General features: G+C 40.0%; 1 protein-coding gene, 1 long non-coding RNA gene and 1 pseudogene across 12 annotated transcripts in view; 1 reads left to right on the top strand and 2 right to left on the bottom strand.

Annotated features, from left to right (window-relative positions):
* Window positions 1-7,705: 7,705 nt before the first annotated feature.
* Window positions 7,706-11,814, bottom strand: LOC145717099 (uncharacterized). The gene is made up of 2 exons (XR_014140123.1): window positions 11,474-11,814; window positions 7,706-10,823 (listed from the first exon to the last, which is right to left on the bottom strand). It is a non-coding gene; the product is annotated as an uncharacterized LOC145717099 (long non-coding RNA).
* A 44-nt stretch (window positions 11,815-11,858) lies between these two features.
* PTBP3 (polypyrimidine tract binding protein 3) overlaps window positions 11,859-26,235 on the top strand; it is a 119,226-nt gene continuing 104,849 nt past the window's right edge. For 2 of the 11 annotated variants that reach the window (XM_031040501.2, XM_031040500.2), the window contains exons 1-2: window positions 11,878-12,024; window positions 14,869-14,902. In XM_031040501.2, the coding sequence (XP_030896361.1) occupies window positions 12,017-12,024; window positions 14,869-14,902 (42 nt within the window). In that variant the 5' untranslated portion in view covers window positions 11,878-12,016. Of the gene's footprint in view, window positions 12,025-12,474; window positions 12,753-14,868; window positions 14,903-26,235 lie in introns of those variants that run through there. The other 9 variants (XM_081803379.1, XM_081803377.1, XM_006744603.3 and 6 more) reach the window with 8 other exon arrangements.
* Window positions 20,231-20,687, bottom strand: LOC102747899 (small ribosomal subunit protein uS8 pseudogene; annotated as a pseudogene).

Genomic DNA, 26,235 nt, shown 5'->3' with positions numbered 1-26,235 from the left:
AGTGTGATCCCATTCCCCTCACCCATGCCTTGTTTAGAAGGGGATATGTTATCTAGTTCTGGCAAATGTGAGGTCTGCTGGGAAAGGTTTTCTTATTTTAAGAAAGAGACCACAGGGCGCCTGGGTGGTTCAGTCTGTTGAGTGTCCAACTCTTGATTTTGGCTCAGGTCATGATCTCAGCGTCATGAGATCAAGCCCTGTGTCAGGCTCCTCCCTCAGTGGGGAGTTTGCTTGTGATTCTCTCTCTCCCTCTCCCTCTGCTCCTCCACCACTTGCAAACGCTCTCTCTGAAATAAATAAATAGATAGATCTTTAAAAAGAAAGAAAGAGCCCACAGAATAGGTTGCCTCCTCTCTTCTAGATGTTAATACTGGGTGTAATGCTTGGAACACCTGCATTTATGTTGCATCATAGGGGTATTGGTCTTCCCCTTTCCTGTGACTCCTTCAAAGGTGAGCTTTCTCCTGTAACATTCATGAAAGAAAGGCTAGAGTTGGGAGGCAGTTGTCTCAGTACCCTCCTGAGTTTTCCACCTAGCATTCTCATACTCTCACTGCTCCAAGGTACGCCGTGGGTTCTCCTCGCTTTGCAGCTGCCATCTCTTAGAATTCCAAGAAGCAGTTCCCTCAGTAGACAACTCCTTGCTTGCATGAGTGCAAGTCATGAGTAGAATGGGTATGTAGGTGTGTGGATCATGCCTTATTTCAATTTTCTGCTTGTTGGTTTATTTACTATACCATCTGCACACAACTCTTAACCGAAGTGTTGAGGCTTACATGAGGGAATTACATATATATATTATAATTATATGTATAAAATAATTAACTTTATACTTTATGGGACAACCGCTATGTCAGAGACTGGTATTTGCCTAGCTATAATGCATTCTCTGCTTCTTTTTACCAACAGTATCCATTACTGGAGGTGTCCATGTGCCCAGAAAAAAACCTGTATCACTCAGCCTGCCTTGTAACTAGGAGTGGCCATGTTACTAATTTATGGCTAATGAGACATAAGTGGAAGATATTGTAGTGGACTTCTGGGAAAGCTTCTTTAAAGAGCTTCCAACCATTTTGTGATCTTAAGAATGAAAACCATATGTTCACATAACAAAACAAAAGGGAGACTGGGTCTCTGATGAACATGGAATGTCATAACAGCCCCGAAACTACTACTTCTAGACTTTTTTTGCAGGAGAAATTAATCTTTATCTAGTTTAAGACACTGTAATTATTTTTTGTTTCCTGTTATATGCATCTGGACCTAACTCGTAAATGATACCCTATCTCAAGGCAAAAGTATCAAAAGAATATAAACCATTGCAGGGGGTTCCCTTTTGAGCATACCCAAATCCCTAGCTTTGTTTCTTGTCTTCATCTCTGCTTTTCTCCCTAAGAGCATCAATATTGTTCAAATTTCCTTCTTCAAAATTACTTTTATGGGCACCTGGGTGACTTAGTTGGTTAAGTGTTGAACTCTTGATCTCAGCTCAGGTCTTGATCTCAGAGTCGTGAGTTCTTAAAAACAAAAATTGCTTTTAGTATCTCCATCCCCTTTTAGGAGATCCCATGCCCCACTCATAGGAGTTGGTCTTATATCAGGATCCATCCTCCTTTCTCAGGTCATACATTTTCCCAAGCCTGAATTATTCATTCTATTTAAAATATGACTTAAGCAAGAGAGTCTGGGTTGGGTGTGGGTATTCCAAGTCCAGTTCCCTTGAGGTATTTCCACCTAATTCTTCCTGGTATCCAGCAAATAACTATTCTGTCAAACACACCCACATCTCCTAAAGTCAGGCATTAATTCTGTGACACAATACTCTATTGTTAGTATGTGTAATCTTTGCAAGCTGAGAGAGAAAGTTACTTGACTCTTCTATAATCAACATGGCTTCATCCCTGCTCACTATAAAGATAGCATTTTATTTTGCAGAATAATATTAATTCTTTATCTTCTAGCTTTCAAACTGTGCCTAAAAGCCATAAAAAACAAATTTAAAGAAACCCATTCAAAGTTAGCTTAAGAATCAGGCTCATAATTGAGCCATCTATCTCTTAATGGCCTCTGCTTTAATACACAAAGATCAAGCTCTGGAATTACCAAATGTGTTAATTCTGTGCCAAATTAAATTCTTGTTGGTGTCATCCTACTACCTCCCTCTACTAAATTAAATTCTTGATTAGGGTCTCACACTCCTACTTTTCCAGGAGATGAGAGGCTATATGAGGACTTATTATCCTCTGATAGAAGTTATTCTCCACCTCCATGGATGGGGGTGGGGATGGGGAGATTTGCTTTTCCAGTTACCTAAATAGCATATCTTCATAGAGAAGTGTTCCAGATTGTTCTTTTGTTTTGTTTTTCTGCTACTGACCTTTTGCTTGTTTGCCTGTTCAAGGTTGAACATTTGCCTGGTGTGCCCTATGGGATTATCTGCAGTTAAACATTTTTTAGAAACATATTGCGGAGGGAGAACAACAGCTCTATTCAGTTGTCTGGCATCCCAGGAAACTTTCCACTGACTTATAGACTATGATCTGCTTTTTTGCACAGGCTAATATTTCAAGAAAAGGCAAATGAGGAAAAAGAAAATATACTCAACAATCTATTTGGCTCCTTATTAAACAGTTATGTCAAAAAATTTAGAGAAGGTTTGAATTAGTGTCCAGAGTAAAGGGCTTGTTCTGGTTGCAAAATAAAATCTATAATTGCTATTGGTGATACGTTCTCAGATGCCTAAGAAGGGACTATTTTCCCATATAAGAACTTTTACAGTATTATAGGCATCTGTAGTATGTATCAACTTCACATATCTATAGACAAATGGGATATGAAGGCAGGAAAAGCAAATCAGCTCAGTATAGTAGACTAACTTCAATTCAGGGAGGAAGAGTTGTAAGTAACAGCTTAAATGGAAAAAGAAAAAAAAAAGGGGGAGTTGCCCCTTTCCCTTTGCTACCCTACTCACTGCTACTTCTTTCCACCTCCTTCTTTGAAAATGCTGAGGTGAATCACATGTGAGTTAACCAGTTAGGGACAGATAAAGTAAGGGACAATCATGTTAAGGGCTGGTGAAAGGAAGAGTAGAAAAAAATTTGTTTTAAAGATTTTATTTATTTATTTGACAGAAAGAGACACAGCGAGAGAGGGAACACACAGGGGGAGTGGGAGAGGGAGAAGCAGGCTTCCCGCAGAGCAGGGAGACTGATGCAGGGGCTCAATTCCAGGACCCTGGGATCATGACCTGAGCCAAAGGCAGACGCTTAACGAATGAGCCTCCAAGAAGAGTAGAAATATTTTAATGAAAGTCATTAATGGTTACATAACTTCCAGGGAAGAGGGAAGTCTAGGAAAGTGAACAGAAATGAACCAAAACCAGAGAAGAAAATATCAAGTATAATGAAACTAGGGAACTGCCATAATCTTACCACAGACTATGAAGAATACCTTCCAAATTTGTCCCAAATTAAGGAAGGCAGTGAGATTTGATAAGCATTTCCTCTAAATAGCAACTCAGTGCCATTTTTAGAAAGTAAATGAGATGGTCATAAAGGTCCAACAGTAATATGAAACTTGAAGAAATAAGCACTAGGGACATGGGTGGACCATGGAAAAATTAAGGCCACCTTGGCATCCATTCTCAGATGGCAAGGAAGGCAGAACTGAAGAAGAGACAATGTAACACACATTTTGATTTTTCAGAACTCAGTTTCCTGACTTATAATTGAAACTGGGAAGTGAGGGGCGGCTGAAAGGTTAACAGTGACCCACAAGACAGATCTGTCACTGTTGATCCAAGTAAACTGAACAGAGTAAATAAACACTTACTATAAGATAAAAATCCTATAACATTCTAGAGTGAAACTCTCAAACTAAAAAAATCAATCTTAATACCAGTCGAAATGAGAACACCTAGAAATCAGATTTGATTTCTTTCTTTTTTTTTTTTTTTTTTTAAGATTTTTAAGTAATCTCTATACCCAATGTGGCAGTTCAGACTTACAACCCAAATATCAAGAGTTGCATGCTCTTCTGACTGAGCCAGCCAGGTGCCCCTTAGACTTGATTTCTAATAATCTACTCCAATAAAAAGAATCAGTATTCCTTGGAGAAATGACCAATTCTAGAACTAGAGCAGAAAATATACAAGATGAGCCTGGAACATCTTATAGTGGCAGAAAGTTAGGAAGTGCTGAAAAACAAAAACAAAAACCAAAAGACTCACATTGAAGGAGGTATGTCAAAGGAGCATGGAAGTCAACTGAAAGACCTCCCAATGGCCAAAGCTGGAACAATTTGGGCAATAAAATAAAGTGGTTGTAACCAAAGTATAAAATAAATATTTGAGTCCATACTGATATAATTATATGATTGAATAAATAAATAAATGGGGAGAAATAACAAATTTCCTGTGTAGAAGAATTCCAAATAGGTTATGTAAATACTGCCCCCTTAAGAAGGTAGAGAATAACTCCCCATTCCTTAAGTATGGCTGTATACAGTGACATCTCCCGAAGAGTACAGTAGGAAAAGGGGGGAAAAATGACTTTACAGTGAAGAAAGGTGACAAACATGATCTCAGGTGATCAAAGTCAATATCAACTGTGATAAGTCATGTCGATAATACATGCCCTTTTGGGACACCTGGGTGGCTCATTCTGTTGGGCGTCTGCCTTCGGCTTGGGTCATGGTCCCAGGGTCCTGGGATCGAGTCCCGCATCAGGCTCCTTGCTCGGCGGGGAGCCTGCTTCCCCTTCTGCCTGCTCTGCCTGCCGCTCCCCCTGCTTGTGCGCTGACAAATAAATAAAATCTTTTTTAAAAATGCCCTTTTTTTTAAAAGGTCTTATTTTATATATTTTTAAAGAGTCTATGTATTTGAGAGAGAGAGAGAGGGGACGCAGAGAGAGAGAATCCCAAGCAGACTCTGCGCTGGCATGGGGCTCGATCCCACAACCCTGAGATCATGACCTGAGCCGAAACCAAGAGTTGGATGCTTAGCCAACTGAGCCACCCAGACACCCCTAAAGATTTTATTTTTAAGTAATCTCTACATCCAATGTGGGGCTCGAACTTAGAACCCTGAGATCAAGAGTCACATGCTCCACCAACTGAGCCAGCCAGGTGCCCCAATAATACATACCTTTGATATGGCATGATGAAAATGGCACTTTTTCTCCGTGGTCTTTCTCTCAAAAGCCTATAACCCTAGTCTAACCATGGGAAAAAAAAAACCAAAAAAAAACCCAACTAACTAACAAAAACACCAGACAAATCCCAGCTGAAGGACATTGCACAAAATACCTGAGCAATACTCCTCAAAACTATCAAGGTCATCAAAAACAAGGAAAGTCTGAGAAACTGTTACAGCCAAGAGGATCCTAAAGGAACATGATGACTAAATGTAATGTGGTGTTTCAGATGAAATCCTGAAACAGAAAAACAACATTAGGTAGAAACTAAGGAAATCTTAATAAAGTATGGTCTTTAGTTAATAACAATGTATCAATATTAGTTAATTAATTATGACTAATCTACCCTACCACGTAAGATGTTAATAATAACAAAAACTAGGTGTAGGACATGTAAGAACTCTGGACTATCTTCACAATTTTTCTGTCTAAAAAGTAAAGTTTATTTAGAAAGTTTTAAAATCTTAGGGGCCCCTGCATAGCTCAGTCAGTTAAGCGTCTGCCATCAGCTCAGGTCATGATCCCGGGGGTCCTGGAATTGAGCCCCATGTGCGGCTCCCTGCTCAGCGGGGAGGCAGCTTCTCTCTCTGCCCCTCCCCCCTCTGCTCACGCGTGTGTGTGTGTGTGTGTGTGTGTACAGTTTCATTTCCATAACATACAATGTATGTTTAGGCATGTTTCCTTAAGGTGCATGTGCCATCTTAGGCCTGCCTCTACAGAGATGACAAGGCCCCCATCTAAATAATCATTCTAACCCTAATTAAAAGGAACCCATATACCCTTGCTCAGGGAATCTCGGCTTTGGAAGTTATTCCCTGTGATCTCTATTTGCTGCAGTTAAAGTTTCCTTTGTGCGACACCTCCACCTGGTGTAGTTTCTATCTGCGACTCACCAAGGAGCTAACTCACGTTAGTTCAGTTAAGATACCGGCAAACCAATAAGTAAACAACAATAGTCAAACAGGAAAAAAATGGGTATAAATAAGAGAATTGTCTATAAGATTGTTTCTAGAAAAATTAATATATTTAAAATAAGGCATATTCTAAATAAGTATCTAAATTTCAAAGATGAAGAAAGGTTTCTTTATGCATCTGCCCAAAGAAATCGTTCATATAGAAGACTGGCTTAGGAGTGCTGGCTGGCTCAGTCAGTGGACCATACGACTCTTGATCTCAGGGTTGTGCGTTTGAGCCCCCAGGCTGGATGTAGAGATTACTTAAAAAATAGAATCTTAAAAAAAAAAAACAAAAAAAAACCTTTAGGGGCACCTGGGTGGCTCAGTCATTAAGCGTCTGCCTTCGGCTCAGGTCATGATCCCAGGGTCCTGGGATCAAGCTCTGCATCAGGCTCCCTGCTCCAGGGAAGGCCTGCTTCTCCCTCTCCCACTCCCCCTGCTTGTGTTCCCTCTCTCGCTGTGTCTTTCTCTGTCAAATAAATAAAATCTTTAAAAAAGAAAAAAAACTTTAGAAGGAAAAGACTGGCTTGAATCTTTTCCATCATAGTTTTAAATGCTAGAAGAGAGTATATAGTAGGGTTTCCTGGGAGAGGACAGTGACTCAATAGTTCTTCACTAAAGTTTTAATGTAGAAAAGTAATAGATTCATAAGGACTCAGGAAACAGATAACCCATGATGCCTTCTAAAAAGATTGTTGAAGATATAATTCTGCTAATGGAAAAATTAATTAAAAGACAACTATCAATGAACATTAATCCACTTAGGTGTGATTATACAGTTTAATGTGATGGTTATAATTCTTAATAAAAAATTTACATAATGTGAAAATGATAATACTCTGACAAAACTAACTATAATGAAAGAGAGTCATGAGAGTTAGGGTGAGGGCTAATTTGTTCATTTTTCAGAGTGGAGTCAATAAATAGCATTTTTTGCTTCTGAGGCTGATGATTTAAGTATATTTAAAGTTTAAAGATAACCATTAGTGGAATTACAACTAGATCTTCTAATTTACCAGAGGAAGTTGCCGTAATTCTGATACTAAAACTGTACAGACCACAAAAACTCTAAAGCAATTTCATTTATTAATAGAGATATTAAAACTGTAATAAAAGTATTAACAAATGTACTAATGTATTTAAAAATGCTGGGTGATAGACATTGGGGAGGGTATGTGCTATGGTGAGCGCTGTGAATTGTGTAAGACTGATGAATACAGACCTGTACCTCTGAAACAAAAATACATTACATGTTTAAAAAAAAAAAAATGGAAGGGAAAAATGAAGGGGGGGAAATCGGAGGGGGAGATGAACCATGAAAGACTATGGACTCTGAGAAACAAACTGAGGATTCTAGAGGGGAGGGGGGTGGGGGGATGGGTTAGCCTGGTGATGGGTATTAAAGAGGGCACGTACTGAATGGAACACTGGATGTTATACGCAAACAATGAATCATGGAACACTACATCAAAAACTAATGATGTAATGTATGGTGATTAACATAACATAATAAAATAAAATTTAAAAAAATGCAAAAAGAAAAAATACATATACATATCTGAACAAAGTACATTTTATTCTGTGAATGTGAGAATGTATTTACATGAGAAAATCGATTTTTTCTACAATTTTCTACATTTTCTACATTAGAAGAAAAAAGGAGGGGGCGCCTGGGTGGCTCAGTTGGTTGTGTCCAACTCTTGATTTCGGCTTAGGTCATGATCTCAGGGTTGTGAGATCAAGCCCTGCATCAAGAAGTTTTACCTGTAAACGTGAATAGGGCAATATTAGTTAAATGTTAACTATCACTGCATACTGGAATGCCTTAAAGGAAATGTCCCAAGGTTACATTTTGTCCAAACAATAATAGTGGTTGTGTGTGTGGTTCTCTTCTCAGTGAAGGTGTTTCAGGGGAATTTCTTAGACAAATTAGAACAAAACACAAAGAAGTTATTATAACTGCTTACTTTTCAAAAGAATAGCAAATTAAGAACATGTTATTCTCGTCACCATCAGAAAGCCACTATACAGAACATAAAGTTCTCATGACAGGCTAGGTCATGTGGATGATATCCCATCATTCTGGAAACTCAGAAACTTTTGCTAAGATTATAGAAGGCCATGGTTTTCCCATGCTATATGGACTATGGGAATAGCTAGGATTCTAAAAGTGGTCCTAGAAGACCTAAATTCCATTCTGTCCGCTGTTTTGAATCAGAGGGACTCACAAATCTAGGAAGCTTACTCAGTGAAAAGTCTTTTGAACTTATGACCAAGAGGCAATGGAAACAGAAGGGTTTTACCTTGCTTTCTGTTGTGAGCTGTTTTCTTCTATCTAGGCTTCTGTTGTAAAATGGGATGTTAAGTATTTAGGAAATGTCATACAGTTTTTTTCATTTTAGTCAGGTGCACCATCTTTACACTGGAGCCTTTTCAGAGTTATTGTTAGTAATATGGACAGTGAGTTTCAGATCAACTTCACATTTATTTTTTACTACTGAAATTTGTCAACTATCTTAAGGCATGGGGCTAAGAGAAAGACAACTTTTTATTTCTTAAATAAAGAAAATGTAAATTGGTACAGCCTTTTTGGAATCAGTTTGGCAATATTAATCAAACTTGAAAATGCTTATACCCTTTGTTCTGCAATTCTACTTCTAGGGATCTATTCCTCAGAAACAAACATGTGTGGAAAGATGCTCATACATATATGATGTTCTTTGCAATATTGTTATTTTGAATAATTAGAAACAATGTAAATTTCCACTATTTTGGAAAAAGTTAAATAAATTATGGTACATGAAATTATGATAAATTATGCAGTATTAAAATGAATTAAGTTGCAGTGACGTGGATGGAGCTAGAGTGTATTATGCTAAGCAAAATAAATCAGATGGAGAAAGACAAATACCATATGATTTCACTCATATGTGGAATTTAAGAAACAAACAGATGAACATATGGGAGGGGGGAAAAAGAGAGGGAAACAAAACATAAGAGACTCTTAATCACCAGAACAAAACTGAGGGTTGATGGATGGAGGTGGGTGGGGGATGGGCCAGATGGGGATGGGGGATGGGTATTAAGGAGAGCACTTGTTATGATGAGCACTGGGTGTTGTGTGTGAGTGATGAACCACTGAATTCTACTCCTGAAACCAATATTGCACTGTATATTAACTAACTAGAATTTAAATAAAAATTTGAAAAGAAAAAAAATGTACTTACAAAGAGAAAATAAATGTAAAAAAACTGAATTAAGTAGATGAAAAGTACTGATATGAAAAAATCTCTAGAATTTTTAAGTAAAAAGAGCAAATAAAAAATGGTGAGGGTCTTGGGTGCCTGGGTGGCTCAGTTGGTTAAGCAACTGCCTTCGGCTCAGATCATGATTCTGGAGTCCAGGGATGGAGTCCCACATCTGGCTCCCCGCTCAGCGGGCAGTCTGCTTCTTCCTCTGACCCTCCCCCGCTCATGCTCTCTCTCTCTGCCATTCTCTCTCTCAGATAAATAAATAAAATCTTAAAAAAAAAAAAAGAATAACAAAATGGTGAGGGTCTAGAAGCATGCTCACAGAATTGTTGCATTGGTTATCATGGGTAGGGTGTAGGTTGTGAAGAAATATAATCATAAGTGTTTATTTTTTAAGATTTTATTTATTTGACAGAGAGAGACACAGCGAGAGAGGGAACACAAGCAGGGGGAGTGGGAGAGGGAGAAGCAGGCTTCCCGCTGAGCAGGGAGCCCGATGCAGGGCTCGATCCCAGGACCCCGGGATCATGACCTGAGCTGAAGGCAGACGCTCAACAACTGAGCCACCCAGGCGCCCCAATCATAAGTGTTTAATATTTAACACTACTTCAATTTTCCAAAAGGAGCACCTATGTTTGTTACTTGTGTAGCTAAAAAAAATTAAGGAAATTTCATCAACAGATTATATCCCCAAAACAATATCAAGATTGCATCAAGGACTTGGCTCATATATATTTTTTTTTTAAAGATTTTATTTATTTGACAGAGAGAGAGACAGCGAGAGCAGGAACACAAGCAGGGGGAGTGGGAGAGGGAGAAGCAGGCTTCCTGCCGAGCAGGGAGCCCGATGTGGGACTCGATCCCAGGACCCTGGGATCATGACCTGAGCTGAAGGCAGACGCTTAACGACTGAGCCACCCAGGCGCCCTTGGCTCATATTTTTAACATCCATCTGGCAATGTAGGGTGGCAATGTTTACAACTGCAACTTAATACTTGGACTTAACATACAAAATATATATTCATCTTTTGGAAAGAGGGATTGAAGTTAGATACAATTCTTTAAAAATAGGGCCCCCAAGACCTGAGCTATCTGAAAATTGTTTTTTGCCAATAAATAATAAAGCCATTGAGGAATCCATTCAACCATGAAGGCTGGAACCTGATTTTCTTGGTTATCCCTGCAGTGCTTGGCACATAGTAAACACTCAATAAATAATGACTTAATGATGGATGAATCGACAGTTTAAGTCGTTTTAGTAGCTCCTACTTATTTAAAAGCAGGATATACTATCAAGGACAGATGATTGAGGCGTCTTGTTACTTGCTTCTCAAATGAGGAGGCTGAAGAGGAGCAGTCCTCTCTTTCCAGTCAGGTTAGGAATTTGGTCGAGGACAGCGTTTAGTGGCTTAAGTTTTGATGATCTGTGCATTGAAAAATCACTGAATTTCAGAACTAGACAGAATATAAAAGGGCAAACAAGCGAGTTGCCACTAATTATATACATAATTTTTCTCAGAGGAGAGGAAGGGGCTCTAGTGGCTGTGAAACTGTAGGCAAATCACTCTATTAGTGTCTACATTTTCATCTGAAAAAAAGGGAATAATCACTCCCTCATAGGATTTGTTTGTTTCTTCACATGGAGGGATATGAAAAACTATAAAACGCTGGCAACATAGTGGCCATTCCGTATTGTGCAACGAATGTTTCATATAAATTCAAACCCAGACTGTCGGCTCGAAAAGCACTCAGAGACTAAAACCGTACACAACTGAGAGGTTCTCAAGTTCCGGCAGTCTCTTTCATTCACCTCATTCATTTTAATCCCAACCATACTTATCGGGCCGGTGCGAGTCCCAGCAGTCGGCTCCCAGGACCCAGGGGACGACCCTCGGGCCCCGCACTGGCGGGAGTTCGCGCCGGCCCGGGGCCCGAGCCCGGGCTTCCTCGGGTTACAGGACCCGGCGCTTCGAGGACCACGGCCCCCGCCGGGCTTCCGTGCTTGGGGTCCAGCCACCGCCAGCCTCGCCCACCAGTCCGCCGAGGTTCTGGGGTCCTGGCGAGACACTCCTACCTACACTCCAGAGCCGGGTCTCCAACGCTCTTCCCGCAGGGAGACCGAAGTGTGGGAGCCCGGCGGCCCGAGGCAGAGTGGCCGGAAGGCCGGCAGGGCCCGCGGGTGGGTGGGCGGGGCGGCGAAGCGGGAAGCACAAGGAGCGCGCTCCCGTGAACGCAGGAGGGAGGCGAGGGCGAGGCGCGCGCGTGCGCTGGGAAGAGAGGCCTGGAGGCGGAGTCTTAGGGCGACGGCAGGAAGAGGGCGCCCTGGAGCCGAGCGGGAGGCCGGCTGGGGGCGGGGCGGAGGGAGGGCGTCGACCCTAGGGGGCGGGGTGAGGCGAGGCGGGGACGCGCTTGCGGGGTGGGGAAGGCGGGGGCGCGGCGGTGGCGGGAGCGTCCCTGGTCTCCGCCCCTGTTTCCCATTCTCCTCCACCTCCCACCCGGCGGGGCTCCGGAGAGGCGCCGCTTGCTCGTCCCTGGAGCCGCCCAGCTGCCGCCGCCTCCGCCCTCCGCTCGCGGTGAGCCCGTCAGTCCCCGCACCGTGCGCTCCTCCGTCTGGGCCATGGATGGGTAAGTACTCGAAGGCTCTGCGGGGCTGCGCTTGCCCCGCTTCCTTTCGGCTTTCGGCCGGACACGCCGCGGCCGCAGAGCCGGGCGCGGCGCCGGCGGCCGGAGGAGCGACCCCGGCCGAGTCCGACGGCGGGGCTTCCGGGCGCCCCGAATCGCAGAGGGGCGGTCCGCCGCCGCCTCTTCTCCCGGCTGGGGCGCCCCCGTAATGTCCGCCCCTTCACAGCCTCACACCCGGAAGCGGAGGAAAGCCGGGTGCAGCCGCCGGGTGCCGGGGTCCGCCCTCCGCGCGCAGAGTCCGGGGAGCCCGGCCCGGCCTGCCGACACTTCCTTTCAGAAAATGGTGCGCGGCGCTGGGGGAGGCGGAGGCGGCGCTCGGGGCGGGCGTCCTCCCGCTTGGGGAGTTGCTGTTTACCGGTGAGGTGGGGCGAGCGCTGGAGCTTCCCCTGGCGGGGAGGCGAGTGGCCGCCGAGAGGCGGACGGCGAGTGCACGCGTCGGGGCACGTCTGGGCGGCGACCTGGTCCCGAAGCCAAGGCCCCCCGCGGGGTGTCGACGTGCGGGGGGACCCGCCGAGGTCTCCGGACTTGGGGCTGTGAGCTGTGCTAACGACCTCTGTATACCGGGCGTCTGGACCTGGTGACCATGGACTCCTGCCCCCATAGCCCCCCAAAGAAACTTAGTGAATTTCTGCAATTTTCGGGAGCGTTCAGACGCTCTAAAAGTTAAAGAGGTCTGTTGTCAGAATAAAAAGATTTCGAATCACTGATAGAAATATTTCTCTGAGAACCCAGGGATATGGCGTGGGACCTGACAGATAATTTAATATTTAAGGAAACAACTAGGTTAGGATCTTCGTGGATTAATTGTAGCATATGTTTATCAAGATTTTAAAAATATCTCCAGCTCTGTTAGAGCTTGCAAATCCACTTATTCATTCCCATTATATATCTGAATTTTTGTTTGGCCTTTTACTTGCTTTTGAGGACAACATATCTATAAACCCCCTGGTTGAAGAATATGTGGAACTTGCGTAAACAGTAAGAGCCTTGTACATGTTACCATATAGTTGATGACTGTTGCCATGCTGTGTAAAGACAATGGAATCTTCCAACAGTTTTTGCCTTCGTTAGACTTCATTTATCTACTTCCATAACCTTCAATCTGTATATTTGGATTAACTCATTTGAATGCTAATTGCACACTGATACAGACTTTAGACAGTGCGGTTTTAGATTTCATTGATGGTTGCGATGTTCTGTATTTTAATTGAAGCTATTTTTATTTAATTGAAAATTTTCTGAGAACATCGTTGAAAACTCATTTCACATCACCGTATTCGGTTACACTTTATATGTGTGCAAAGTTCTGCTGTTTTAATTTGTGTAATTATGCCAACATTTCAGTTCAGGAAGGCTGTGAAATTAATGTCTCACAGTGTGTAGTGCGTTGTCGTTAGACGGTTTGACTTGAGCTATGGAAGCAGGCTAGCTTTTTGTATTGGAAAATTTATAGTGATGACAAAGGATTCGAGTTATGCATCTTGGTTTTTAAACTTTTGGGTAACTGAGAAGTGCAAACTTACTCTTGGATAGTTTAGTAACTCTCTCTTTACCCTATATGTGGCTTTAAAGCTAAGAATGAGTTTATTGGTTTATATATGTGGGGCAGTAAGACATTCTGGAAGGTAAGTTCAGGACCTATACAATCTTGTTTTCTATGCAGAAACAGTTATTTGTCACATTTAAATTTCAGAGAAATGAATTTCAAGTTTCAAAAGTCTATCAGGAAAAATTAAAAATCTACATGGTTATTGTTTAAAACAAATTTGCATCATTGAACAATCCAGATTCATAAATTTGTTTACTTTTTTTAAGTAATGGCATTATAGGTTATTAATTATAGAATTTAGTTGGAGCTTTCTTTTAGGAGATACGGAGGTAAACTGTAATTGAAGATGGTTTCTTTGGGACGAGAAAAGATGGATTTTTGTTTGAGAGAACTTTATAGGAGTTTTTACACCTTGGGGTTAAGGGATGTGGTTTTTAACACAGTGAATATTTGCTTTCAGGAGGCTAATTAACTTTCTGCATTTTTCCCACAGCCTGAAAAGGTCCTTTTTCATTATTTTGGATAGTTAAAAAAAGAAACAGCAAACCACCGGTCAATGTATCTTTCTAGTTCTTCCTCAAATCCCAACTGTCTTTTGTGTGTGTGTGTGTACGTTTTCATTTCCTCCTGAGATAATTTATACTTAAACACAGTTTTGATGTGGTAGAGTTTTTTTAAAAAGCAGATCTTTGAAAATTTTCATGTCTGAAATTTGATATTTGCATTTATTTTAGTTCTGAGAGACTATCTTGGTTATATTTTGGTGAGCTGTTTCGGGCGGTAGATACAAATTTGCAAGATACCTTCTATTTCTGTAAAAGCCACTCACAGTTTTGTTTCATTTAAAATTTTAAAACATGTTAATTCAGACCAGTGATTTAAAAGAATGAACTTTGGTGATTTTAAGTTTTGATTTGGATTTGTTAAATAGAGGTAAATGGATAAACACATATTGTTTTATTGAAACACAGCTATACTTTAATAAATACTGAAAGAATTTGATTTACTATTTGTTTCTTATATTGTGGTTAAAGCTTTGCTTTTACACTCTGCTGTTGCTAGACGGTCCCATCACTTTTCTTTGTATTAACATTTCACAACTCATCACATTCTTCTTTTTATTAATTTTTATTATTATAATGCTTTTCCTTTTTTTCTTTAATCTTATTATCTCTGTCTTTTAAAAACTTGTTCTCTAACTTTGTTTTCCATTTTCTCTTTTTACTTTTTCCATACAGTGTTGTTACAGATCTTATAGCAGTCGGTTTAAAGGTAGGACTCTTTTACTATCCTTTCATAAGCTTTTTTAAATCTTAGTTTCGGCATTTTTTTTTTTTCCAGTGGTGATATCATCTCACCTGTTCATAAAATTATCTTTTTTACTGTGTGATAATAGTCTTTCATTTTTATTTAGCTCCAAAATAAGTGGACCTGTATTTGATTTTGGATTTTACATATTTATAAAGAGGGGCTACAATATTATTGTATATCTAAAATGTGAGCAAAAAGTTTAGCCCAAAGTTTTACTTGAACTCTCAGAGTTTATTTGTTTGATTTTGTTTTGTTTTAGCAGTTAAATATAGCCTAGGCTGTATTTCCCTATCATGTTTGTTCTTGTATTTTCTCTTGGATGTGTTTTTGAGTAATAAAATAATAATAGCAGCTAAAGTTTCTTCAATTCCTAGTATGTGCCAGCTGCTGTACACCTATTTCACTAATTGTAACAGTCCTTCAAGGTAGGTATTAATAAATTCCCATTTTAGAGATGGAAAAATAGGTTCAGAAAGTTTGTTTTCAAGGTGTGGTGCACCAGAGTTCAAACCCGTGTCTTCCTGGTTCCAAACCCTGACTTTTTTTTTTTTTAATATAACTAGCTGCCAGTAATAAGGGTGCTGTCTAGAAAGTGAACAGGAGAGCTGGATAATTAATATTTTACAGTAATAACTCTTTAAGTCACATTAGTTTCATCAGTCTTCTCATTTATTGAATTCTAAAATATAAATCAAGTAAGCAATGTTCACCAGTATGAGGCTTTTAAAATATAAATGGGTGTTTTAAGGTTTCCTTTAGCAATTTGATATTTGATATACTGAGTTGAGAATCTAGTTCTAGAGGCCACTTATAGTTTGGATTACTATAGAAAGCAAAAATAAATAATTCATGTTTATATTATATGTATTTTATGTAAAATTGTTTCACCACTTTCTGTCCTTCATCTCTTCATCATCTCTTCTTGCTAGCAATTTCAGCACTTCCACATTTGCAGTTACTGGATCTGGTGGTGGTGCTCATCTTCTAATACCTTAAAAAATAAGCATAATAGCTTATGAAACTAACAATAGGATTCTGAGATTAACATAATAGGGAACTGCTGCTTATACTATCTTTTGAAGTTGGGTGGAGTTAGCTTGCTTTGACAAACTTTGAACATGTTTTGTGAATTGAAAAAAAATGGAGGAACCTCTTTAGTGAGATATGCTTTTCTTCTTCTTCTCCCCCCTACCCCCCATACTTAAGTCACTTTCTTTTGGGAATGACGCTAGGAGATACAGAAACTGTAGGCTCATATCTAGGATCACTTTTGGTGTCTCTGTAGGTACCTGTGAGGGAAAGGATATTTAAAGTGAATGTTGTGTGAAAAGTAATTTGTGATTCTAGAGTTTATCTGGCAAAAATGAATACATGAGACATTTAAAATAAAACTTACATTTTTGAGTTGAGAAATTATGCTTGAAGGGCTATTATGCCTTTTTTACTACGGGGGAAAATATATCTTAGTGATAAAGAAAAAGATTAGGCACGGCATTCAGATTTGAATACATGATTTGGATTTCTGACTACCTGTTTAGCAGCAAGCGCTCTAAAAACAAAGATCAGATCCTACTCTGAAGAAAAAATAAGCTGATTTAGTTGTTTCACTAGGCAGTCTATATTTGTATAGACTTAAATACTGGAAATGTCTGTAAAATTACTCATTATATGGAGAATTTCTCCTAAGATTGTTCTGCTTCTTTCTTGGATCCCATCCAAGGAGTTTAGTTACCAGGTAATAGGCTAATAAGGCTCATAATTCATCTAGATTGAATAAACCAAAATCAGCAAATTAGAAATCCTTTAAGAATGTCAGTTACTTACCTTCCTCCGCTATCTGAATATGATGATACAACACATAGTTTTAGCCAGTGGCAAGAGTGGATTTCACTTATGGTCCATAAGTTGTTTTCCCGGATTCAGAAAAATAATATGAGTTTCATTTTTAAAGAATTAAAAATATCCTTAAATATGAAATCCTTTATTTTAGGGAAAGAAAGCTGAATTGTTTTTAGAGATGACTGATAATGAACGCGTGTCAAGAACTTTATTATACCAGATAAATCAAACTGTCAGCATGGTGGGTAACATAGCTTTTTGTGTGTGTACCTAAGTGTATTTTAAATTTCCAGCTTATACTAGTTTATCTGAAACTCAGGTATTTCCCATATTTGTGGTTATTTTTCCAAAGTACTATAGTAATTACTAGAACAAATGATTTTTGGGCACCTGGGTGGCTCAGGCTGTTGAGTCCAACTTTGGCTCAGGTCATGATCTCAGGGTCCTGGGATTGAGCCCCCTATTGGGCTCCCCCTGGAGTTTGCTTTCTCCCCTCCCTCTCCCTCTTCCCCCCCGCCCATTCTCTCTCTCTCTCTCTCCTTTTCTCTGTCTCATAAGTCGGGGAAGGGGGAGAGGAAGAGGGTGAGAAGCAGACTCCCTGCTGAGCTGGGAGCCTGATGCTGCTCAGTCTCACGACCCCGAGATCATGCATGGCCTGAGTCAAAATCAAGAATTGGCCACTTAACCGACAGCCACCCAGGCTCACCTAAAATATGATTTTTTAAAATGATGATACTCCATATGTTTTCTGGGTAGTCTTCCTATTTTAAATGATTAGATGAGTATAGAAAAACTCATGTTTAGTGGACTAAAATTGGCTTCTAATAATGATCATGCCTGTCAATATAAAGGAAAGAACGAAACAGCATATTTAAATTAATTTTGAAGATCAGCTTTTTATTTGCTTGACCAGAGCTTAGCAAAGTACAGCCTGTGGACCAAATCCAGCTTGCCACCTGTTTTGTAAATAGTTTTGTTGGAACACAGCCATGCTAATTCCATATTGTCTGGTGACTTTCACAATCGAATGGTAGAGTTGAATAGTTGTAGCCGTTGATCTTATGACCACAAAGCCTAAAATATTTACTTTCTGGCCCTTTTCAGAAAAAGCTTGCCTGCTGCTGTGCTTGAGCTATACAAAATATAGAAGGCCATTGCTGGAATTTTTTTTTTTAATTGGGCTATAATTTACATAGAGTGAAATGCATAGTTTTCAAGGATACAGTGCAATAAATTTTATCAAATGTATCCACCTGTGTTTCCTACTCCCCAGTCAAGGCACTAGAAAATCACTGTAAAATGTTCTTTGTTGTCTTTTTCCAGACTCATTCTAGAAAACTGTTCTGATTTCTATCATCATAGATTATTTTTTCCTGTTTCTGAACTTAATATAAATGGAATAAAATATTTACGCATCGTATATACAGTGTAAGCTCTTTGATGTCTGGCTTCTTTTACTCAGCAAATGATTGTTTATAGATTGATTTATTTATTTTAGGGGGGGAGGGGCAGAGGAAGAGGGGGCCTCACTATCTCGGCCCCACCTCATGACCCTGAGATCACCACCTGAGCCATAACCAAGAGTCCCTTGCTCAGCTGGTCGCTCAACTGGCCGACTGAGCCAGCCAGGCGCCCTTCAGCAAAATGATTTTTAGATTCAACCATGTTACATGTGTCAGTAGTTCATTATTTTTATTTCTGAGAGTATTCCATTATGTGAATGTATTACAATATTTAAAATGTATTCTCATGTTGGTAGATGTTTGGTTCTTTCCAGATTTGGGCTATAATGAATAAAGCTGCTATAAGCATTTGTTTAAGTCTTTGGGTAGATGTAGGTTTCATTCTACAGCATAGGGAGGAGTAGAATTAGATAATGTGTATCTTTAAATTGTAACAAACTCGGTCGCCTGGGTGGCTCAGTTGGTTAAGCGACTGCCTTCGGCTCAGGTCATGATCCTGGAGTCCCTGGATCGAGTCCCGCATCGGGCTCCCTGCTCGGCGGGGGGTCTGCTTCTCCCTCTGACCCTCCCCCCTCTCATGTGCTCTCTCTCATTCTCTCTCTCAAATAAATAAATAAAATCTTTAAAAAAAAAAAAGAAAAAATAATAAATTGTAACAAACTCTCGAACTATTTTGTTAAATGTTGTACCACTTTATACTCTTACCTAGCTTTGTATTAGACTTTAGGTTGCCCACATCCTTGTTTACCTGTGCATATTGCCAGTCTTCACTTTTATCCATTCTAATGGGTGTAACCAGAATTGCTAACAGTAGCTCATTATAGTTTTAATTTGCATTGATCTCATGACTGGTGGTGGTGCTTACCTTTTTGTGTATTTCTACCCTTTCATGTGTTTTTAGTCATTCACTTACCTTTTGTGAATGTCTATTAAGTCTTTTACCTGTTTTTTTAAAAAGATTTATTTATTGGGGCGCCTGGGTGCCTCGGTTGAGTGGCTGCCTTTGGCTGGGTCGTGGTCCAGGGGCCCTGGGATTTAGCCCTGCATCGGGCTCCCTCTTCAGCAGGGAGTCTTTTTCTCCCTTTGTCTCTGCTCTCCCCTCCCTCCACGATCTCTCTAACGCTGTCTCTCAAATAAATAAAATGTTTTTAAAAAAAATATTCATTTTTAGCGAGAGGGAGGGAGGAAGGGAAATAGGGCATGGGGAGAGGGGCTGAGGGAGAAAGTCTTAAGCAGACTGTCTCTGAGCACAGAGCCTGATTGGGGCTTGATCTCAGGACCCTAAGATCATGACCTGAGCTGAAACAAAGAGTTGGCTGCTTAACCAGGCGCTCCTTTTACCTATTTTTTTATTTTAATTTTATTTATTATTTTTAATTTTTTTTTTTTAAGATTTTTAAAATTTATTTATTTGAGAGAGAGAGGGAGCAGAGGGAGAAGCAGGTTCCCCATTGAGCAGGGAGCCAATGCAGGGCTGGATCCCAGGACACTGGGATCCTGACCTGGGCGAAAAGCAGATAAAAGCCACCCAGGTGCCCCTAGTAAGGTCTTTTTTTAATCTTCTCTGACAGTCTTTCTCTTAATTGGTATATATAGACCATTCACACTTCAGGGGATGATTTAGTTGGATTAATATCTTCCTTGTTCATAACTGTTTTCTATTGTTAAAAAAAATCAACCTAGGAAATTTGAAGATCTAATTGGATTTATTACGCGATTCATGAATCAGGCAGCATCCCAGCTAACAAGTAGAGGGGAGCTTCAAGGTCTTGTACAACAGGTTTTTATAGGAAGGAAGGTGGGGCAAGAAGTTACTAGCGAAAGAAAAGAAAGGATTGTTTAGGCAAGATCACTTTCTTTTACAGGGTCTTATTATGCAGATTACCTCATCTTCCTTTGGGGGATTGAGAGGGCCCTGTGACAGATTACCTTATTGATGCTGATCAGAAAATTCTTGACTGTCCAGATTTCATGATTTGTCTTTTTTTTTTTTTCCTTTGAGGCATTTTATTTGCAAGTATGTATTACATCCCTAGAAAAAGAATCCCAGGATTTTCCCTCCTGTGTGTTTTCATCTTGCTTCTTCATGGTCCATGATGCCAGCTGAGGTTGTCAGTACAATGAAACCAAACTGGCAGGACGGGAGCAGGTTATGCTGCCATTTTTCTAGATCTTTCAGTTGCACATCAAATCTGGGGCTGATCACTCCACACTTGTTTAACCTGCCCGTGAGGTTCACAACAATTTTCCCCGCTCTGTGATCATCAGTGATTTCAAATTCGCCAGTGTAACCATGCTTCATCATCAGTGAGAAACCGGACTATGACTTTGGAGCACAGCCTAATAAGAACCTGGCGTTTGCCTCTCTTCTCAGTGTTGTTAATGCTCTTGAGAGCATCTGCCAGGACATTCATGCGCACCATTATGGCGGCACGGAAAGATGGCAGAAAGTCATGATTTGTCTTAAGTGATGCCATGTTGGGCCTGTGGTTTTGTTAACCTATTCATTGACTTGTTCTTTGTTTCATTTTCTTCCTCCTCTGGTTTTAATTGAACAATTTGTATGATTTTATACTTACTTTAAACATTTTTTTAGTGGTTGCCCTATACATTCTAATGTGTGCAGTATACAGACATTAGCTACTCAAAGTCCACCTTCAGATAACACTATACTGCTTTATGTACACCTTATGACAGCATTTTCATTTACTCCTTCCTGTCCCTTATGACACTGTTACCCTTCATTTCACTTAACCAAATGCAATAATCATCCACTGCATTGTTACGATTATGACATCATGTTAACAGTTATCTTCTAGATCAATTAAGAATAAGATGTATATTTTATTTTACCTTCATCTAGTCCCTCTCCCACAGTCTTCCTTTCCTTATGTGGATCTGAGTTTCTGATGTATGTAATTTTCCTTCTCTCCAAAGAACAACTTTTTTTTTTAAGATTTTATTTATTCATTTGAGAGAGAGAGAGAGCACGCGCATGCACACACATGGGGGAGGTGAGGAGAAGCTGACTCCCTGTTGAGCAGGGAGCCAGACACGGGGCTGGATCCCAGACCTGGAGATCATGAATTGAGCTGAAGGCAGACACTTAACCATCTGAGCTAACCCAGGCTCCTCTCCGAAAAACTTTTTTTTTTTTCTCTTTTAACTTTTATTGCAGAGCAGGTCTACTGACAATCAGTTCTCTTGGTTTTTGTCTGAGAAAGTCTTTATTTCTCCTTTACCTTTTTTTTTTTTTTAAGTAGACTCCATGCCTGGTGTGGAGCCCAATTCAGGGCTCGGACACACGTCAAGACCTGAGCTGAGACCAAGAGTTGGACACTTAACTGAATGAGCCATACAGGTGCCCCATCCTTTACTTTTGAAGGATGCTTTTCATACAGAATTCTAGGTTACTGGGTGTTTTTTTTTTTCTTAATACTTTAAATATTTCATTCTATTTTCTTGATGCTTGCGGTGTTTCTGATGAGAAAGAAACCTGTAATTCTTACCTTTATTCCTCTCTATGTATGTAAGGTGTTTTTTCCCGTCTGTTTTTTTCCCAAGATCTTCAATATTTTCTTTATTTGGACTCTGTTCTTTGAAATAGGGTTTTAAGGGTTCTTTATATATTCTAGGTGTAAGTCCTTTTTTAGATATATGTGTTGTGAATATTTTCTCTCAGTCTGTTGCTTGTTTATTCATTTCTTAATGGTGTCTTGATAAATAGAAGAATTTAATTTTGATAAATTCCTTTTCCATTTTTTGGTTATGGCTTTCTGTTCTTGTCTAAGAAATCGGCTTATCCCAAGGATAGAAAGATACTCTATTTGTTTTAAAAAAACTGTGCTTTTGGGACGCCTAGGTGGCTTAGTCGATTAAGAGTCTGCCTTTGGCTCAGGTCATGATCTCAGGGTCCTGGGATCAAATCCCACATTGGGCTCCTTGCTCATCAGGGAGCCTGCTTCTCCCTCTGCCTGCCGCTCCCCCTGCTTGTTCCCTGTCTCTCTCTGACAAATAAATAAGTAAAATCTAAAAAAAGTCTGTACTTTTAACTTTTATAAAAGGTTAGGTCTGAGATGAATCTCAGATTTGTTTTTGTATGTGGTAGAGGTGGAGATTGACTTGTTTCCATATGGTTATCTAGTTAGTTCAGCACCTTTTGTTAAAAAGATTCTCCTTTATGTAATGAATTGTTTTGGTACCATTATTTGAAAATCAGCTCACCATTTGTGAGTGTGTCTATTTATGCACACTGAATTTTTATCCATTATCTATTTATTATGTTAATCTCACACTGTCTTGATAACAATGGATTTATAGTGTGTCTTAAAATCAAGTAGTGTAGGGGCACCTAGGTGGCTCACTCGTTAAGCGTCTGCCTTCGGCTCAGGTCATGATCCCAGGGTCCTGGGATCAAGCCCTGCATCGGGCTCCCTACTCAGCGGGAAGCCTGCTTCTCCCTCTCCCACTCCCCTCCTTGTGTTCACTCTCTCTGTGTGTGTCTCTCCCTGGCAAATAAGTAAATAAAATCTTTAAAAAAAAAAAAAAATCAAGTAGTGTAGGTCCTCCAACTTTGTTCGTCTTTATCAATATTGTTTTAGCTATACTAAGTCATTTACTTAAAAATTTACAATTAGCTCATCAGTTTCTATTTAGAAGCTGGGATAATGACTGCAATTGCACAGACTATATAGGTCAATTAGGGAGAAATTGACGTTTCAACCATACTGAGTGTTGTAATCTGTAGAATAGAGTATTTCAATTTTTTAGGTCTTCTGTAATTTCTTTTAGTGCTGTTTTGTAATTTTCAGTGTACAGGTTTACATGTATATTTTAAATGTATCCCTTTTTTGTATGGCAAATTGTGTTCTTGTCAATATACAGAAATACTTCGCACATTTGCTCTGTAACTTATTGCTGTTATTGTATTTTTTTAATTGCTTAGGATTTTTTTTTTTTTTATGTACATGATCATGTCATCTGTAAATATAGTTTTATTTCTTCCTTCCCAGTCTGGATGATTTTTTTTCTTGCCTTAATTCAAAATTTAAGACCTCCAGTATGATGCTAAGTAGAGGTGACAACATCCTTATCTTCTTCCTGCTCATAAGGGAAAGCAGTCCATCTTTGTTAGCTGTAGGTTTTTCTTAGATGCCTTTCTCATGTTGAAAAATTGCTTTCTGTTCATTGCTGTTTTTTATTAACATGAATGGATGTTGGATTTGGATCTTTCAAGGAATTTGTACATTGGAGCTAAATTGTTGAATATAGGGGCATAAAATTGCTCATATTTCCTTATCTTGTTAATCTGTCTGGGATCTGTAATGATTTCCATCTTTTCAGTTCTGATACTGGTAATTCATGTTTTCTTTCTTTCTTTCTTTCTTTCTTTCTTTCTTTCTTTCTTTCTTCTTTCGCTGATTGGTCTAGCTAGAGGTTTTCAGTATTACTGATCTTTTTCAAAAGGCAATTTTTGATTTCATTTATTTTCTCTTGGTTGACTTTTCTATTTCATCACTTTCACTCTATTATTAAGATTTATTCTCTTACATTTTCTGTGGGTCAGGAATCTAGGTATGGCTTAGCTGAGTCCTCTGACTTTGGGGCTCTTACATAAGAGTGTTATCAAGGTGTTGGTAGATGCTGCAGTCATTTTCTGTGGAAGAATCTGCTTCCAAGCTCACTCATGTGACTGGCAGGAGTCTGTTCCTCCTAGGCTGTTGATCTGAGGGCCTCACTTCCTCATTTCTTGTTGGCTTAAGGCTGCACTCAATTTCTTGCCACCTGGGTCTCTCAATAGTGCGCTTGCCTCAGCAACTTGTTTCTCCCAAGTAACCAATAGACAGAGTAAGAGTTAAGCCGAAGTCAGTCTTTTGAAACCTAATCTGGGAGGGGGCAACCTATCACTTTTGCTAAAGTATTCTCCTCTTAGAGGTATGTCACTAGGTGTAGCCTACACCGAAGGGTAGGGTGTCCTGGGTGTGAATACTAGGCAGTGGGGACCATCTTAAAGGTTTGCATACTACTCCAGAAGAGAAATTGCAGAGTGGTGTAGGGGTAATGCACATGTTCAGCTTTACTAGATAGTTCCAGAGTACTAATTGGCAGTGTTTGAGAGTTACTATTACTAGAAATTCTCACCAGCACTTGGTATTTTCACTTGAGATATATATTTTTTAAAGATTTTATTTATTGGGGCGCCTGGGTGGCTCAGTCGTTAAGCGTCTGCCTTCGGCTCAGGTCATATTCCCAGGGTTCTGGGATTGAGCCCCGTATCAGGCTCCCTGCTCTGCGGGAAGCCTGCTTTTCCCTCTCCCACTCCCCCTGCTTGTGTTCCCTCTCTGGCTGTCTCTCTCTGTGTCAAATAGATAAAATAAAATTAAAAAAGATTTTATTTATTTGAGAGAAAGAGAAGGAGAGACAGTGAGAGAGTATAAGCAGGGAGGAGAGGGAGAAACTGGCTCCCCGCAGAGCAAGGAGCCCGATGCAGGGCTCGATCCCAGTGATCATGACCTGAGCTGAAGGCAGATGCTTAACTGACTGAGCCACCCAGGCACCCCTCACTTGAGATGTCTTAATGTAATCATTTTAGTGCTATATATTTTCCTCTAAACACAGCTTTAGCCACATCCCAAAAGTTTTATTTGTTCTGTTTTCATTTTTATCGAGAGTAAATCAAACTGCGAGAATGTAGGAGGTAATAAGTAACTTAAATGAAATGTACAAATTCCTTTAAAGACAGAAAATATTAAGTGACCAAAACTGACATAAGTTAGAAAGTAGTCCCTTTTATAAAAAGAGTTTGTATAAGATTAATGTTATTTGTTCCTTAAATCTTTGATAAAATTCAGTATAGCTATTTGTGGTAAAGTTTTTAATTATGAACTCAGTTTTTTAAAAAATAGATCCTATGTTAATTCTGATTTTAAATTTCTTTAGCTGTATCCCACAGATTTTGTTATACCAGTGCGTGCAGGTGTGGGGGAAGGGCAGAGGGAAAGTATCTCCAAGCAGACTCCCTGCTGAGCTAGGAGCCAGAAACAGGGCTGGATCTCACAACCCATGAGATCACCACCACCGAGCCAAAACCAAGAGTTGTATGCTTAACCAACTGAGCCACCCAGAGGCCCCTGCTACACTGGGTTTTTATTTTCACTCAGTTTAAACTATTTTCTGTTGTGATTTCTCCTGTGACCCATGATTGTTTCTATGTGCGTGGTTTAATTTCTAAATATTTAAGGTTTTTCCAGATACCTTCATGTTACTGGTTTTTTTAATGTTACTTTGAATCAGTTTAGTCTTTTTACATTTCCTGAAATTTGTTTTTTGTTTTGTTTTGCTTTTTATTAACATATAATGTATTATTTGTTTCAGCGGTACAGGTCTGTGACTCCATCAGTCTCACACAATTCACAGTGCTCACCATAGTACATACCCTCCCCAATGTCTGTCACCCAGCCACCCCATCCCTCCTACCCCCCTCCACTCCAGCAACCCTCAGTCTGTTTCCTGAGATTAAGTGTCTCTTACAGTTTGTCTCCCTCTCTGGTTTCGTCTTGTTTCATTTTTCCCCCTCCCTTCCTCTATGATCCTCTGTCTTGTTTCTCAAATTCCTCATATCAGTGAGATCATATAATACTTACCTTTCTCTGACTTATTTCCCTTAGCATAATTACCCTCTAGTTCCATCCACATCGTTGCAAATGGCAAGAGTTCATTTTTTTTTTTTAAAGATTTATTTATTTATTTGACAGAGAGAGACACAGCGAGAGAGGGAACACAAGCGGGGGAGTGGAAGAGGGAGAAGCAGGCTTCCCGCCGAGCAGGGAGCCCGATGCGGGGCTCGATCCCAGGACCCCGGGATCATGACCTGAGCCGAAGGCAGACGCTTAACGACTGAGCCACCCAGGCGCCCCAAGAGTTCATTTGTTTTGATGGCTGCATAATATTCCTGTGTGTTTGTGTGTGTGTGTGTGTATACCACATTTTCTT

The sequence above is a fragment of the Leptonychotes weddellii genome, chromosome 14, assembly GCF_054177405.1.
Source record: "Leptonychotes weddellii isolate Sample4059 chromosome 14, ASM5417740v2, whole genome shotgun sequence".
In the NCBI taxonomy this organism is placed as follows: domain Eukaryota; kingdom Metazoa; phylum Chordata; class Mammalia; order Carnivora; family Phocidae; genus Leptonychotes; species Leptonychotes weddellii.
The sequence above is the reverse complement of the archived record's forward strand: the minus strand, read 5'-3'. Positions and strand labels throughout refer to the sequence as shown.